Source organism: Papilio machaon, chromosome 25, assembly GCF_912999745.1.
Source record: "Papilio machaon chromosome 25, ilPapMach1.1, whole genome shotgun sequence".
In the NCBI taxonomy this organism is placed as follows: domain Eukaryota; kingdom Metazoa; phylum Arthropoda; class Insecta; order Lepidoptera; family Papilionidae; genus Papilio; species Papilio machaon.
Window position 1 is genome coordinate 2,243,512 of NC_060010.1, and position 14,317 is coordinate 2,257,828.

At 32.2% G+C, this 14,317-nt stretch overlaps 1 protein-coding gene across 1 annotated transcript; it reads left to right on the forward strand.

The window, feature by feature from the left end:
• The first annotated feature begins 6,861 nt into the window (after positions 1 to 6,861).
• LOC106711243 (protein lifeguard 3) lies at positions 6,862 to 10,805 on the forward strand. Its single transcript, XM_045684116.1, has 7 exons — positions 6,862 to 7,241; positions 7,697 to 7,823; positions 9,018 to 9,074; positions 9,338 to 9,425; positions 9,908 to 10,030; positions 10,377 to 10,532; positions 10,653 to 10,805. The coding sequence occupies exons 1-7, from the start codon at positions 6,989 to 6,991 to the stop codon at positions 10,803 to 10,805; spliced, it is 957 nt and encodes a 318-aa protein (XP_045540072.1). The 5' UTR covers positions 6,862 to 6,988.
• The last annotated feature ends 3,512 nt before the right edge of the window (positions 10,806 to 14,317 follow it).

Below are 14,317 nucleotides of genomic sequence, written 5' to 3' on the forward strand. Positions count from 1 at the left end.
TAATTTATTAATTAACTCATTATTGTTGTGTAATTATATAATTAATATATTTTATATTTATATATAAAACCAATGATAAAGTTAAAACATCGCCAAAGATCTGATTAACATCAAATATTTTCATGACGCATGCAAAAATTTTAGTGCACAAATTTTTTCCGGCATCCGAAGAATATTATACCGAAGTTGTATCAAAATCTGTCCATTAATATTAATCGTAGAGAACAAATGTAAAATCTCATTTAGAAAAGACAACAAGTTATTTAAGAAATACCAATTATTTATAAGAAAAACCTTTAAATCGATTCTTAAGTCATGAAATTGTTTAAAACATTCTTTAAATTGTAGTACATTAGAGTCTTAATGTCTACATCAAAGTAAAACGTTTCCGAACGCAACGTAAGCCAGTTCTCGCCCCTCCCTTCCTTTGTTCAATGTTCTGAAAATATCAAGCCCCTGATAGACTGAGATTTACTTTTATTACTAGTTCGTCGTAAGACATAACCGCTACTAATAAAAGTATTCTATCAAAGAACATTTTCCCGTACACTTAAGGTACTGCTTTTAGTTTATTCCGTTACTTTTCTTCAACTTGGGGTCTTCCGAGAACAACGGTAGACACGTTGAGGAATCAATGTTCTAGCCCCTGGTACATGAATCATATTATTTTATATTTATGATCAAACAAATTTGTTTTTTAATTTTTGATTTCCCATATTTTCTGTCAACTTAACTACGATAACAGTGCCACTATCATCGAGCCAGATAAGTATTGTCGTACTATAAATAATTATTTTTTGTTGAATATTCGCGACGCGTCGTTTTACCTCGTCTATCGTTCACTGAAGACCACCGGTTTTGATGTTACACTTCTGTCGAACACAATAACGGAATAACTGAGCCGTGATAAATCTATGATCAACTGAGTTATTTATAACGGATGTGCAGACCGCATGGATACTGGACGTTGCCAAGAATGGCTGGATTCAAAATTCGACATTGAATCGAAGAACTAAATCACGGTAACATTCCACAGGTTCTGTGGTCTATGGTTCACTGGATCGGAATGATTTAAACTGTTTTCTCTCTGCAGTATAAACTGTATTTTGTGTATTTTTAGTTTCAAAACCATTTTTAAAAAAGAAGATGCTGTTTAAGCATTATGCAAGTGTTAAGTTGAAAGCTTAGTATGATTTTTTTTAGAATAATTTTGTTACATATAATATGTATAAAAAAAAATTAGTACATTTAACGAATTAAAGTAACTTGTAACATATTTACAATAGCGAAGTCACTAGGATACACGTCTTGAGCCTTTTACTTTTGATATGAAAACAATATTCAATATTACATTTTACTTATTCGAGATTAATGGACGATTACAACCAGTTTCCACTGCGAAATTATTAAAAAAAAACATATTGTAATTCTCATCACTCTCTTATCTCTCTTGTTACGGTTCTGCAAAACAGAGACAAAATATTTGCTAAGTTTTATTTACAGTGGAAACGGTATTAACTAGTCGCAACGTACATTTTTATAGCCGAGTTACATGAATGCAAGGCAGGCGAAACCGTTCGCTCGGAAAGAACTTCAGTGGGAAGGGAATTCACTGTTCAGTGAACTGCTGATGCTGCCGACCGACTGGTTATTATAAACCAAAGTTATAACTATTTCTCTAAATTACAATTTATTGTATTGAATTAAAGTATTATAAGATATTTGATGCAAAAGTATTTTAAAAGAATTAAACTAGCAGCGAAATAATGAATTTAACTCTACTTCATAATAATCCTCGCTGTAGTATAAACTCAAACCGAACGTAAATAAACAAAAATGTCAGACGTTCCGCAATGACGGATGGAAAGAGACTGATAGAGAGTCCTTATAAAAGCTTTTGTGAGACTACCCTCAACAGTCCTAACAGTACAATAATCGCATTTCGGAAACCTGCACATAATCATATTAAGTAATCATGATTTCTGGTAATATCTAATACTAGCTGTCGCCTGTGACACCATCCGCGACAAATTAAAAAAACACTTAAAAATTAGCCTATGTGTTCTTTCAGACTAACTCCTACATTTATGTTCAATTTCATCAACGTGTATAGAGCTATTCCGAAGATACCTTCAAACAAACATCCATCCATCTAAACATTCGCATTTGTAATATTAGTAAGATTATCCATAAGAAGTTTTATCAATAATTGCTAAAATGTAATTTAAACACTGTCTATGTTTTTATGGTTAGGCCATTAGGTTTTAAATCTTACAAATATTATAAATGCGAATGTTTAGATGGTCCATCCATCTAAAAAAGATTGTTTTAAGGTATCTTCGGGACAGCTCAACACAATTTGATAGATGTATAACATAGTCTGAAAGAACACATAAGCTACTTATTAGGTTTTTCTTTGTTCCGTGCGAACGGGCGCCAGCCAGTATTATACAATAATCAAACATTTTAATAATCTGAAACTTATTATAACACTAATAAGATTGATTAAAAAAAAGTTGATAAGAGTAATTCATAAGTGATAGTTTTTCACCCCTGAAGTAACATAATACCGAACTTCATAGAGCCATTAACTTATCAATAGATAGTGTTTCATTCTATTATATTTCTTATTAATATGTATGATACAATCTATTATTCTTCGCGTTATATTAATGGTAGTACAAAAGCAATAATAACAAAAGATGTTAACATAATTGATATTACAAGGGAGTCTTGTTAAATATATTCTGTTAGTTTTTCCTATACAAATAAAAGAGGATATTTGGGATACTGTATTCATATTAATTTTTCTATCAAGACTAGTTATATTTAACTTGTAAAAAACATTAAATCAATTAGCTTGTGTGCTAGGTGAACAATTAGGATTACATTGAATTTCTGAAGATTAACTGTGCTACAAAGATAACAATAAATTAAGATCTTACTAATATTATAAATACGAGTTTAGATGAATGGATGGATATTTGTTTGAAGGTATCTCCGGAACGGTTCAACGGATCTTGATGAAATTTGGCACAGATGTAAAACATACTCGTAGTCTGGGAGAACACATAGATTACTTATTAAGTTTTGTTTAATGCCGCGCGGACACAGTCACGACTGCACGCCGCACTGTTCAACGGTACCATTGTCACTGTTAATATCATAGTTAAGAATTCAGTACCACTATTTAAAATTGAGTACCACAGCTACATACAAAGATAAGAGTTTACTCTACAACACGATGTTTTCGTGAGGCATTAAAATGGCTATTGAAAACAGAAAATTTATTTCCATTTTATTTCCATATATATATATTTTTTTTTTTCAAAATTTGGTACTAATTAAAATAGGAAGGAGATAAATTTCTTATAATTTTCAATATTTCAAGCCGATTTATAATTATTATTATTAATCGAAATTCGTTAATTTGATTTAAGAACGGTACAGTTCAACTGTTCAGTTAAAACTGAAGGTTTGTTACAAACTTAATTCTACGAGTAAATAAGAATATAATAAATGGGTTTCAATTATAATAATCTATTTTATGAACACATTCTTAATGAATTGTACAAAGTTAAAAAAGATTAAACAATGGTGGTGGATATAAAAAGTATCAAATAAAAGCGGTACGGAAGCCGCGTACCGACAATTTGTATTGTTGGTATAACTAATGGATTTGTTAAAAACACCACTTTTCCGGTGCGGATCTGATTTTTACGAGTGTACCAGTGTCACGTGTTATGTACGGCGCAATAAAACACTTTCACGGTGGTCGCACTTTCAAGTTTACATTTAGTTTTTGTCTTGTTATTTTTGAAAAATGGATAGCACTTGCAAATTTATGATTTTGCTTGTAAAATTTTGACAGATTTTGTTTTACTTAGTTAAAAATATTAACGTGAAAACTAGGTGTTAAACGTAACATGTTTCTATGGCATAGAACTGATCAAAATTAGATCTTTGCCACCTCAAACCAATTTAAAACTCTTAAATATAAAATAAATCATGTCACTCTTTTTCCATTGATCCTTTCAAAATTTCCAAAGAATTCATCAATTTCTTTATATCATTTCGAGTATCTAAAAGGTTACCACACAATTAGCAGAATATATTCAGAGATATGCTTGTTGCAGCTACAGATTTACCTAATATTGCCTTAACAGTATGGAAATTTGCATACAATGGTTAGGAACGTTGTGTTCACCTAAGATTACAAACAGTAATGTCTTTAGTGATGTCATGCGGAAGATATTAGCCATTGGTATTTAACATAGTCTCAGTGTTATATTATGTATGTTACACTAGCTGTCGCCCGCGACTCCGTCCGGGTGAAATTAAAAAAAAGCATAATAATTAGTGTCTGTGTTCTTCTAGACTATGATCTACATCTATGCGAAATTTCATCGAGATCCTTTAAGCCGTTTTGGAGATACCTTCAAATAAACATCCAACCATCCATCCATCCAAACATTCGCATATACCTATATAATATTAGTAAGATATACATGAGATTCATTATACCAGTCGTTAAAACAAAAGAATCTCTGCCGAAGTCTTGAATGTTTAATGGTCAATTAGGACGTTTCATATTGGCGATTTCGTTTGAAAACTACACTAAGTAAAGTTTATAGACTCAGAGATTACTATTAATATGGCAAAATTTTGTTAATTGCTACTATTTTAGCGTGAGTTTCTGCTGCCAAAAAATCAATACAAAAACTATGATAAATGATTTTTTTTTGTAGTATATAGCTAGTGGAAACGGTTCTTACTATAAAATATATGAAATCAATATAAAAATAATTTAATTAAACCATTTCTATTAATCAAAAAGTAATTTTCACAATTCGAAGCGTGTTTCCTGTCGCCAATAAATACTCATTTACGTCTTTCGTAATCCGCACAGTTGAAAAATTATTATTCCGTGTTGAAGCAAGGATTTCCCTTGATACTATATTGGGTCGATTCATCATACTGCCAACGGAAAGCAATACCGTTTCAACGATTAAATGGAACTAATTAAAACGAAATAGAATTTTGTAATCTAAAAAAATAATAATTTACAAACAAATACGGTCATAGAATGTAATAAAGGCTTGTGTATCTTAATTTTTAAACATGTTGCAGATATAGAAATCCTGCTCGAAGGACCATGAACCCATATGTGTCGTTTGGTTCGTACAAATGCGGCATTTAAAGGCAAGATAATTTAACCATGGGTTTCGACTGCAGTGACAATTGTATTTGAATACAGTCGAACCTGAATAATCGAGATCTGGAACATCGAGTCATTGTTCAGTCCTGACGACCTCCATAAGCGAGGAATACTGGTTAGATAGAAATCTTTATAAGGAAGAAAAATATCGCGGTCAATTGGACTCTCGTTTATCAAGGTTTGACTGTATTGTCATGATTCACATTGTCTTTACTTTGGAAACCCATAGTAATAGTTTTAATTGTAAGTATTCATTTTTGAAATACCCCGTTTCGATTGTATGCAGATATGAAATTTATTTTTGTAATATTGGCACATTTCTAAAATAACAATTCTGCTCTAAATAAAAAACTTTTCACACTCTATATATTTTCAACAATACAATCTATTTTCTCTTAAAATAATTGTATTCGTTGCTTGAATATATTTACAAGCTGATTCCTAAGCTCTTACCCGCAGTGCAATCAAATAAATTGAAAGAATCCGAGCAGAAAGATAATAAATCCCAAAACCATGCAACCGAAATAAAGACTGTAAAAGATATTAATTTTATTTTGCAAAAGTAATTCCTTATTTCACGATCTTATAACGTTTACCGATTTACTACCTTGTTATTTGAACTTAGTTAATTCATTAATTATTTATATTTTATTTCTTACTAGCTGTGGCCCGCGACTCTGTCCGCGCGTTATTAAAAAAAAGACTTAATAAGTAGCCCATGTGTTCTTTCAGACTATGTTCTACATCTGTGCCAAATTTCATCAAGATCCGTTGAGCCGTTTCGGAGATACTAACAGGATCCAACAAGCATCCATCCATCCATCCATCTAAACTTTTATAATATGAGTAAGGTCTTAGTAATTATCATAATAGTAGTGACTTTTTTAAAATAACATTTAGAAACTTGCTAATTTTTATTATTAATTGTGATTTTAAGGTTCCAACTTTTGTGCTATTAGTCAATTTACAATTCATATGTGATGATCAAGGAATTTATTACTAGCATACTCCGTTCTTTACATCCTTTGAAACGTTTTGAATTGCTTAAATTTTCCCTCTTTGTTCTCAAATGAAAAAATCATTTATTCATGCCTCTCATTGTCTATTGAAAATTAATGAAAGGCGAAATTAATTCTTCAATATTCGGCATGATTTCTTAAGTGTTAATTTAAGTCAACTTTTTAATGTTTATTATATTAAAAAATTCAGAATGAAGTAACCATCTTGTATCAATGTCTTTTTTTTCTTTTTTTTTCATTATATAAGAGGTCTTGTAGTTTCTTTTTTCGTGGAAAAAAATTAAAGAACTTATATTCTTCAGATGTTATGTGCTCGAAAAGGGGAAACGCGGCTTATCTTGTGGCCTAAATCTAGTTTAATTTTTTTTTTCTATTTATGTTACAGGACAATATTATAGACCAAAAAGGCTATCTGAACCTGTGGACATAAGACACACTGTCAATATCAAAAAATGTCACAAGATACTCATTGTACTGTCGTTGACATGTTATTTTTTTCTTTTTTTTCGTTTCCTATGTCTTAGTATGTTTTATATATATTCTGACAGAACCAAACGCGATAACAGCGCCTGTCTCACCGATTCAGGTATTTGATTATAATTAAAAATATGATTATTGGTATAGACAACCTCTTTAGTAATAATCTGACATGTCACATATTTACGGTTTTCTATAATTTACATGTCGTTAAAATAATGTTTTTTACAATAATTTAGTAATACCAATCTAAATTATTGTTTGAATCGAATAAATGAGCGCAGAAGAAACTGTAGTAACTATAATAGAAGATGACACTTCGAATAAAGCAGGAAGTGATGGAAATAAAGACGATGACAAATACAAAGTATTCAATGGTTGTACTGAAAATACTCCCGAAAAAGATGTTGAAAAAACCGATATACCCCTATATGAGATACCCAAAGAGAAAAGTGAGAAATCGAAGGCGTTTGATGACAAAGTTTATGTTGTAGCATATAATTCGGTACAACCACAGGGAATGCAACGTAAGTACATTGTTGGTTTTACTAAGTACCATACCATCTTTAGACCTCATCATCATTTCATCGGGTGGAATCGTGATCAAGCGTCTAGCTTTTTCAATATAAAAAAAAGTATTAGTAAAATTTTGAAAATATTTGAGTGAATTGTGGAAGTAGATAAGTGCAAATAAAAAAACTATGATAGACTATTTAACAATTATCTTCTGAATTTAGGTCATAAGTAATGGTGATAATCCTTTTTACTGGCTTAAATTTTCATCTTAGAATTAATTGGCTGATGATGAATTTGAGTTATATGCATTTAAAATGATATCAGATTATAGAAGCACCACAACTAAAATAAGGCAACGTTTTAAGAACAAAATCATCAGTAATGTTCAAAAATAATCCTGTTCCGTTGCTAAGCTACTGTACATAAATTTTTAATTATATTTTCATAATGTTTCAATTTAATGCAGGTGCTGGAGGTATCGGTCCATCATTGTATTACGATCCTGCACGCAATGATTTTGTGAAGTTGGTACTAATTCTTGTCTTGGTGATGTTACTAATAACAGCGGCCGTTTTAGCAATGGTTAACTCTTCGTGAGTATTAATATTTAACTTACCAAAATCAATGTAGAATAAAATAAATTTCGTTTTAGGTTTCGTTTAATTAGGTTTATTGTGAGAAAAGATAAAGTTAAAAATTGAAATAATAAATATTATTAAAATAATCTAAAACAATGAAAGTGACGTACATTTCCTATGGAAAATAGTATGACTGTTGAGGAAGTGAGTCAGAAGAAAGGAGAAAGAAAGAAAGAAAGTTTTTTTTATAAATACAAAAAAAGATTAAACCAAAAAACAATTTTTTTTTTTTTAAATGAGAAGGGGTCAAACGAGCGGCGCGAACACCGAAGTGATCATCTACGCCCATGGACATCCGCAACACTGGGAGAATTGCAGATGCGTTGCCGGCCTTTAAGAAAGATATATGCTCGCTTCTTGAAGGACCCTAAGTCGTAGTGGTTTGGAAATACCGCCGAGGACAGACCATTCCACAACACGGCCGTGCGCGGCAAGAAATTTCGCGAGAACCGCACTGTTTTGGAATGCCAGCCATCCAGATGGTATGGATGGTACCTGGCGGTCTGTCGGGTCGTCCGATGACGAAACTCGGCGGCAGGAATCGTTCCAAACAGTTCTTCGGAACACTCCCCGTGGTACAAACGATAAAAGATGCAGAGGGAACTGACGTCCCTCCGCAAGGCCAGAGCATCAAGCCGATCGGTAAGAGCTCGGTCGTTGACGATTCGAGTCGCTCTCCGTTGTATGCGGTCAAATGGAAGAAGCTGGTATTGGGGTGCTCCCGCCCAGAGGTGCGAGCAGTATTCCATGTGGGGCCGAACTTGCGCCATGTACAGTTGTAGGCGGTGGCCCGGCTGGAAATACTGCTTCGCTCTACTGAGCACACCCAGCTTTTTGGAGGCCAGCTTGGCCTTGTCTTCCAAATGACCGCGAAACTGAACGTCACACGATATGTCAACGCTGAGAATACCGATATTGGCTGAGGCAACCAGGGGAGTGCCCTCAAAACGAAGATCTACGACAAAGGGTTGTTTTTTAAATCTTATACTAACATAAAATTACACAATTAATCTTGATATTAAGTTACCATTTATGGTTAATCAGATTAGGAAAAGAGTATAGAAGGAGAAGAACAAAAGAAACTGCAGTTCACTGTAACATTAAAATAGGTGAACGTTTATTACATTTTTATAAATTATATTATTTCAGAGACGAGTGGCGTGATATCTTTGTTTCAAGTGGTATGATGTTACCAATGTTTGCACTGTAAGTATTTATAATTTTATTTATACTTCTTTTCTTTGTATACTGTACTTCTAACAAATAAAATATTAACCATGTACCCTTGGAGTTTCTCTTTACACAATGAAATTTTAATCTCTGATTTAAGATTCCTTAAATCCATTTATTCTAATTGTACATATTTATATTACTGGGTTTTTGTAAAATACTTATCTGTAAAAATTCTGTGAGCACTTATTTCAAATTGAATCTCATGTTGTTTTGAATATTTTATATCAAATTTTCAGGTTACTTCTGATGGGCGTTAACTATGCATTTATATGTAGCGCCTGCGCACGATACCCTCCTTGCAATTTTGTGTGCTTGTTCCTTGCGGTAATGTTAACTAATATTTTTTTTTTCATCATCATCAATCAATAGAACGTCGGTGGCTCAGGGGTTAAGAACTTGACTTGCAATCTGCAGGTCCTGGGTTCGAATCCCACCACGTACCAATGTGTTTTTCGATTTTCGATTTACATATGTACATTTATCCGACGTTCTTACGGTGAAGACAAATATCGAGATGCAACCAACCACACTTAACCAGCGTGGTTAACTATGGCCTAGTCACCCCTAACTTGGGGTAGGCCTCGAGACCCTCGGTGGGGAAGTATAGTGAGCTGATGATGATCATCAATCAACAGATTCTTTACATACATCATCGTCAACGCCTTCCGCAGTACAAGATTTTTCGTTTTCTTTCGCTTTGATTTATGCAGACATTATTGTATCACTAGTAAATATTTTAAGGGACAAATAGGAAAACTTTTTATCTATTGTCTATCCAGTTATTGCATTTTTCTTTGATTTGACAGGTGGTTGCAATGACTATCCTCGCCTCTTTCATCACGTCGCATTATCGAACGGAAATTGTTCTATACGCTACCATAGCGACTGCGGCGGTTGTATTCGTCTGTGTTATTTTGGCATTCACTTCGGTAAAATACAATATTTTTATAAATTTCAACACATAAGTTTAATGTAGTTTTCATCATGAGTAAGTAACTAATTATTTAATGAAATAGGTTTTAAATCAGTAAAATCTTTCTTTTTTCCGTTATTTGAATTTTCCTTATATTGAAATTACGCCAGTAAATGTAGTGTGTAATGCAAAGTTTGCTTCACGTTAGATTCAGTTTTATGCTGAAGCTTAGTTTTGTAATGGTTCATTGGAATACGCCAAATTCACACCACGTTCATATCATAATTAAGTTCGCATGCACAGCATTCTCCTTACAAGCTGAATAAATATTTTTTGGTATTCAAATGTTAATTATATTTCAGTTTGACTTCACTGCGTGGATATTGTACGTGATTGTGATATCTGTCGCGTTGTCAGTGATAACTATGATTGTAGTTCTAATGATGCTCATCACAGGTCAGACTATGAAACCTGTCGTACTGGTTCTTTTGATTCTTGCTACATTAGTACAATGTGTTGTAAGTAACTTGCAAATGATTTTATATTATGTTCCATAGCCTTAAAAATAATTGACTGAATCTTTTTAAAAAAATTGACCAACAGTCGTAATTTATATTCATAATTTTTTTAATTTCCAGATGTTAACGATAGAACTTCAGAGTGTATTAGGTGGACGATCTGTGGAGCTTTCTGAAAATGATTATGCCCTCGGCGCCTTCATGATTTATACATCTATTATCAGTATCTTTCTTAAAATAGTTCAAATTCTAGGTATTTTGGATGACGGATAAATTTACAATGTGAAAATATCAATTGGTATATGATTATATACTACGATATGTTATATATTTGGAAATGTTTACTGTGTATTATTTTAAAATTTTTAACATAAATATATATTTATCATATAAAATCCTGTTTTTTATTCTATTTAAAAACAACAATGAAAAGATCTGAATATGATTTCGAAAAATGTACTAAATTGTTTGTGATAAAATTTACGAATTGCGTTATCTTAATAAACCTGAAGACAAGATTATAAACTGATAAAGTTAATAATGTAGTTTTAAATAAATGAAATGAAAGTGAAAATCATAATGAATTAATAGCTAGCCAATTTTCCAAGCTTTGCAAATAATTTTGCGGAAACGAAAGCATTCATTATCCTAATGAGTAAAGTCGTTAGTGATAAATTAGACTTGTATGTGCAGAATCCTAACATGAATAAAAGATCAGCAGATCAGATGTCGAATTATTTTCTAATCTTTTGTTCCTACTAGGAGTTAATTCCTTCTGATTCCAAAGAATATAAATTTATTGATATTTTTCATTGTCACTACTTACACCAGAAATTGGATGGGTAAAATTAAAATATTAAAAACGCTTATAACATGTATAAACAAATGTATAAATAACACAATAATAAACAACATGTATAAATAACATGGTTAAACATTTATGAACATTTGTCGTAAAGTCCTGTTACTTGAATCAAAGACCAAAAAAATTCCACTAGTGAAGTGTACAAAAGGATTCCAGCTATCGCGAAATCAGTTTCATCAAGTTCCATTATTCTACCAGATAATATCATCTGTAGATTCATCACCATTATCTGAAAAAACGTAATGCAAATAGAAAAATTCAATAATAGAGCTAGTAGTAACAGTAAAAGTTGCAGTACTAGAGATTAGACTAATATGACGTATTGAGGATCAAAACTGGGTCCGTCGACCCTACATCGAGAGGTATAAGGACAGGGAGATTTAGACGGTGACCGGGACTTTTAGGTGCCGTCGTATCTGCTGAACAATTACTTATTCCTTTCATGTCATTGAAAAACATATAATTTTAGTTCAGATATTTTGGCATTATAAATTTAAGGTGCCAAAGCCCTTTATAACAAAAGTTTTCAAATAGGCTGACTAGAGAGTTGAAATACTACTACCTCACAAGACAGCAAGAAGAAGAAGTAATTTGCTTTGTCCGTGTTATTATTTTAGTTCTGTACTAAAAATGTGAGTATATTTCTAACTTACCACATCATATAGCATTGTACAGCAAAGAGCAATAAAAAATTGTACTAAACCATATCGTAATTTAGTAAATGTTCTGAACACAAAGACCAAGGCTATAACAGCAGCGATCTCAAGGAATATCGTGTACAAATATAGTGACCATTCCTTGAAGTTATACTGAAACAAAAGATATAATATTAAGTCGTCTATGGTCTCCAATATACACATCAGACTATAAACCGTGACTTTTAGTCTTATTGACTAATTATTATGTAATATGTTTTAGTGTTGAAAGTACCAGTGTATCTACAGCTCAACGTAAAGAAATAAATGTACTCACTCGTGTTAATCCTAATAGTATCCAAAATAAAACAACAACGGTAGTAGCGGCAAACACGAAAAATATTATAGTTGTTTCGAGTATTGCAGTTAACACGCCTGCCAAGACACTATACGTGAACACCTGAAACTTAGTGGTCTTTAGTTTGCTTAGAATTTTTAATATTCATAATATAATCTTAATGTATTTTTACGTAATTTCATAGTCAATTGAATTGTGCTCTGGAACCGTAGATCAACGCTTGAAGTCGAATAAAATATACCATTATGTCGTATCAAATTATTTTCTGTTGGCTTCCATCGCCATTTTTCAAGAAAGCTAACCAGAATTTCCGAAATACTATTTAGTACTCAAGAGCTAAGCTTTTTATTTAAAACTACTCCTGTCTATCCTAATTCTGTTTACTGATGCTCTGCAAAGCTAAATTAGTGGCCATTTCCAAAATAATACTACGACATGCTGAATACGTACCGCTACTAGAATGTATATAAAATTGCACGGTACCAGTCTTGAACATTTAAAGTAGCACAATGAAAAATTCAACACTATGATTACGATCCTAGAAACAATTTAAATGAGTTGCTATAGCAGATAAATATAATAATTTGGTTCTTTCTTCAATTGAAATAACATTCGATACTTACAAACCAGGAATAGCAATAAATAATAAAAAATCACGAAAAAACTGTTTCAAAGATCTCCTGGAAATAAAAACAAATGATAAACGAGAATTTAGAAAAGCAAAAAGGAAAAGGATATCGGATGCGGGAAGGATGATGATTGCATTAAACAGAAATAATGAAATGATGAGTTTGGTAATAAATTAAAAAATACTTACGTATTTGCAACAACATATATAAACCCTGACGTAAACAAAAGCATAACAAATAGTATCATAAAAGCAACTGAGAGAAAGTGATTGAACGACGGATCATAGTCGCAATAAACATCTTCATTTTTTAGAGCGTCACCTAAAATAAACAGTCACTATAATGGAAATTAAAGTCTTAAAAGTGCCTGTAATCAGTAAAACCATTAGACAGATTTCTACTAAATAATTCGTCTACTTATTTTAGTAAGATGTGAATAACATTTTAATTAAAGGTTCGGTGCTTAACAACTCAGCAGTATTAACTTTTTTAGAATAGTATCAGGACAGAAGCTCTAAATATTACAAAACCATAGGAAAGGTCATTCTTCTAATAAGCTAAAAAGTGACCTTTGAATAAAACTTTTTCGCCACGCGGTCCTACATAAACACACGTTGGACATTTTCCGCCTTCTTTTCTTCCTTCTACATAGTTTTTGTATAACGCGAACGCTCTTCGTCGTAGTTCTTCATTATCATCTGAACTTTGCTTTTTACGACACGTCTCCACATCTTTATCAACTAAATTGACGATATGTGATGGTAATGTTTTATTTTTAGTAACACATGCGTTCATATAGTCACGAGCTTCGTTTGCATATTGTATACGTTTAGATTTCTCAATATTATCACAACATGTCACACAATCTGGATGTATTATATCGAAAGGATCTAAATCCGGCATTTGTTGATACAGTTCAACGAACTCAACTATATATTTAACACTTTTGCACCGAAAATTTCGAATTGAATTGCCATCCACCTATTTCTAAAGTAGCGATGACATTTTCAAAAAAGACAATTCTTTTTGTCAATGTCTAAGAAAAATCATAGTACAAACAGCATACAACGAAGTAATGAATTCATAGAGTATGTTTTATAGTCTTATATATAAAATTCTCGTGTCTCGGGGTTCGAACTTGAACTCCTCCGAAACGGCTTGACCGATTCTCATGAAATTTTGTGAGCATATTCAGTAGATCTGAGAATCCGCCAACATCTATTTTTCATAACCCCCCCCATTTAGTTTTTTTTAACTGCGCGCGGACGGAGTCGCAGACAGCTAGTAGTAAACAAAAA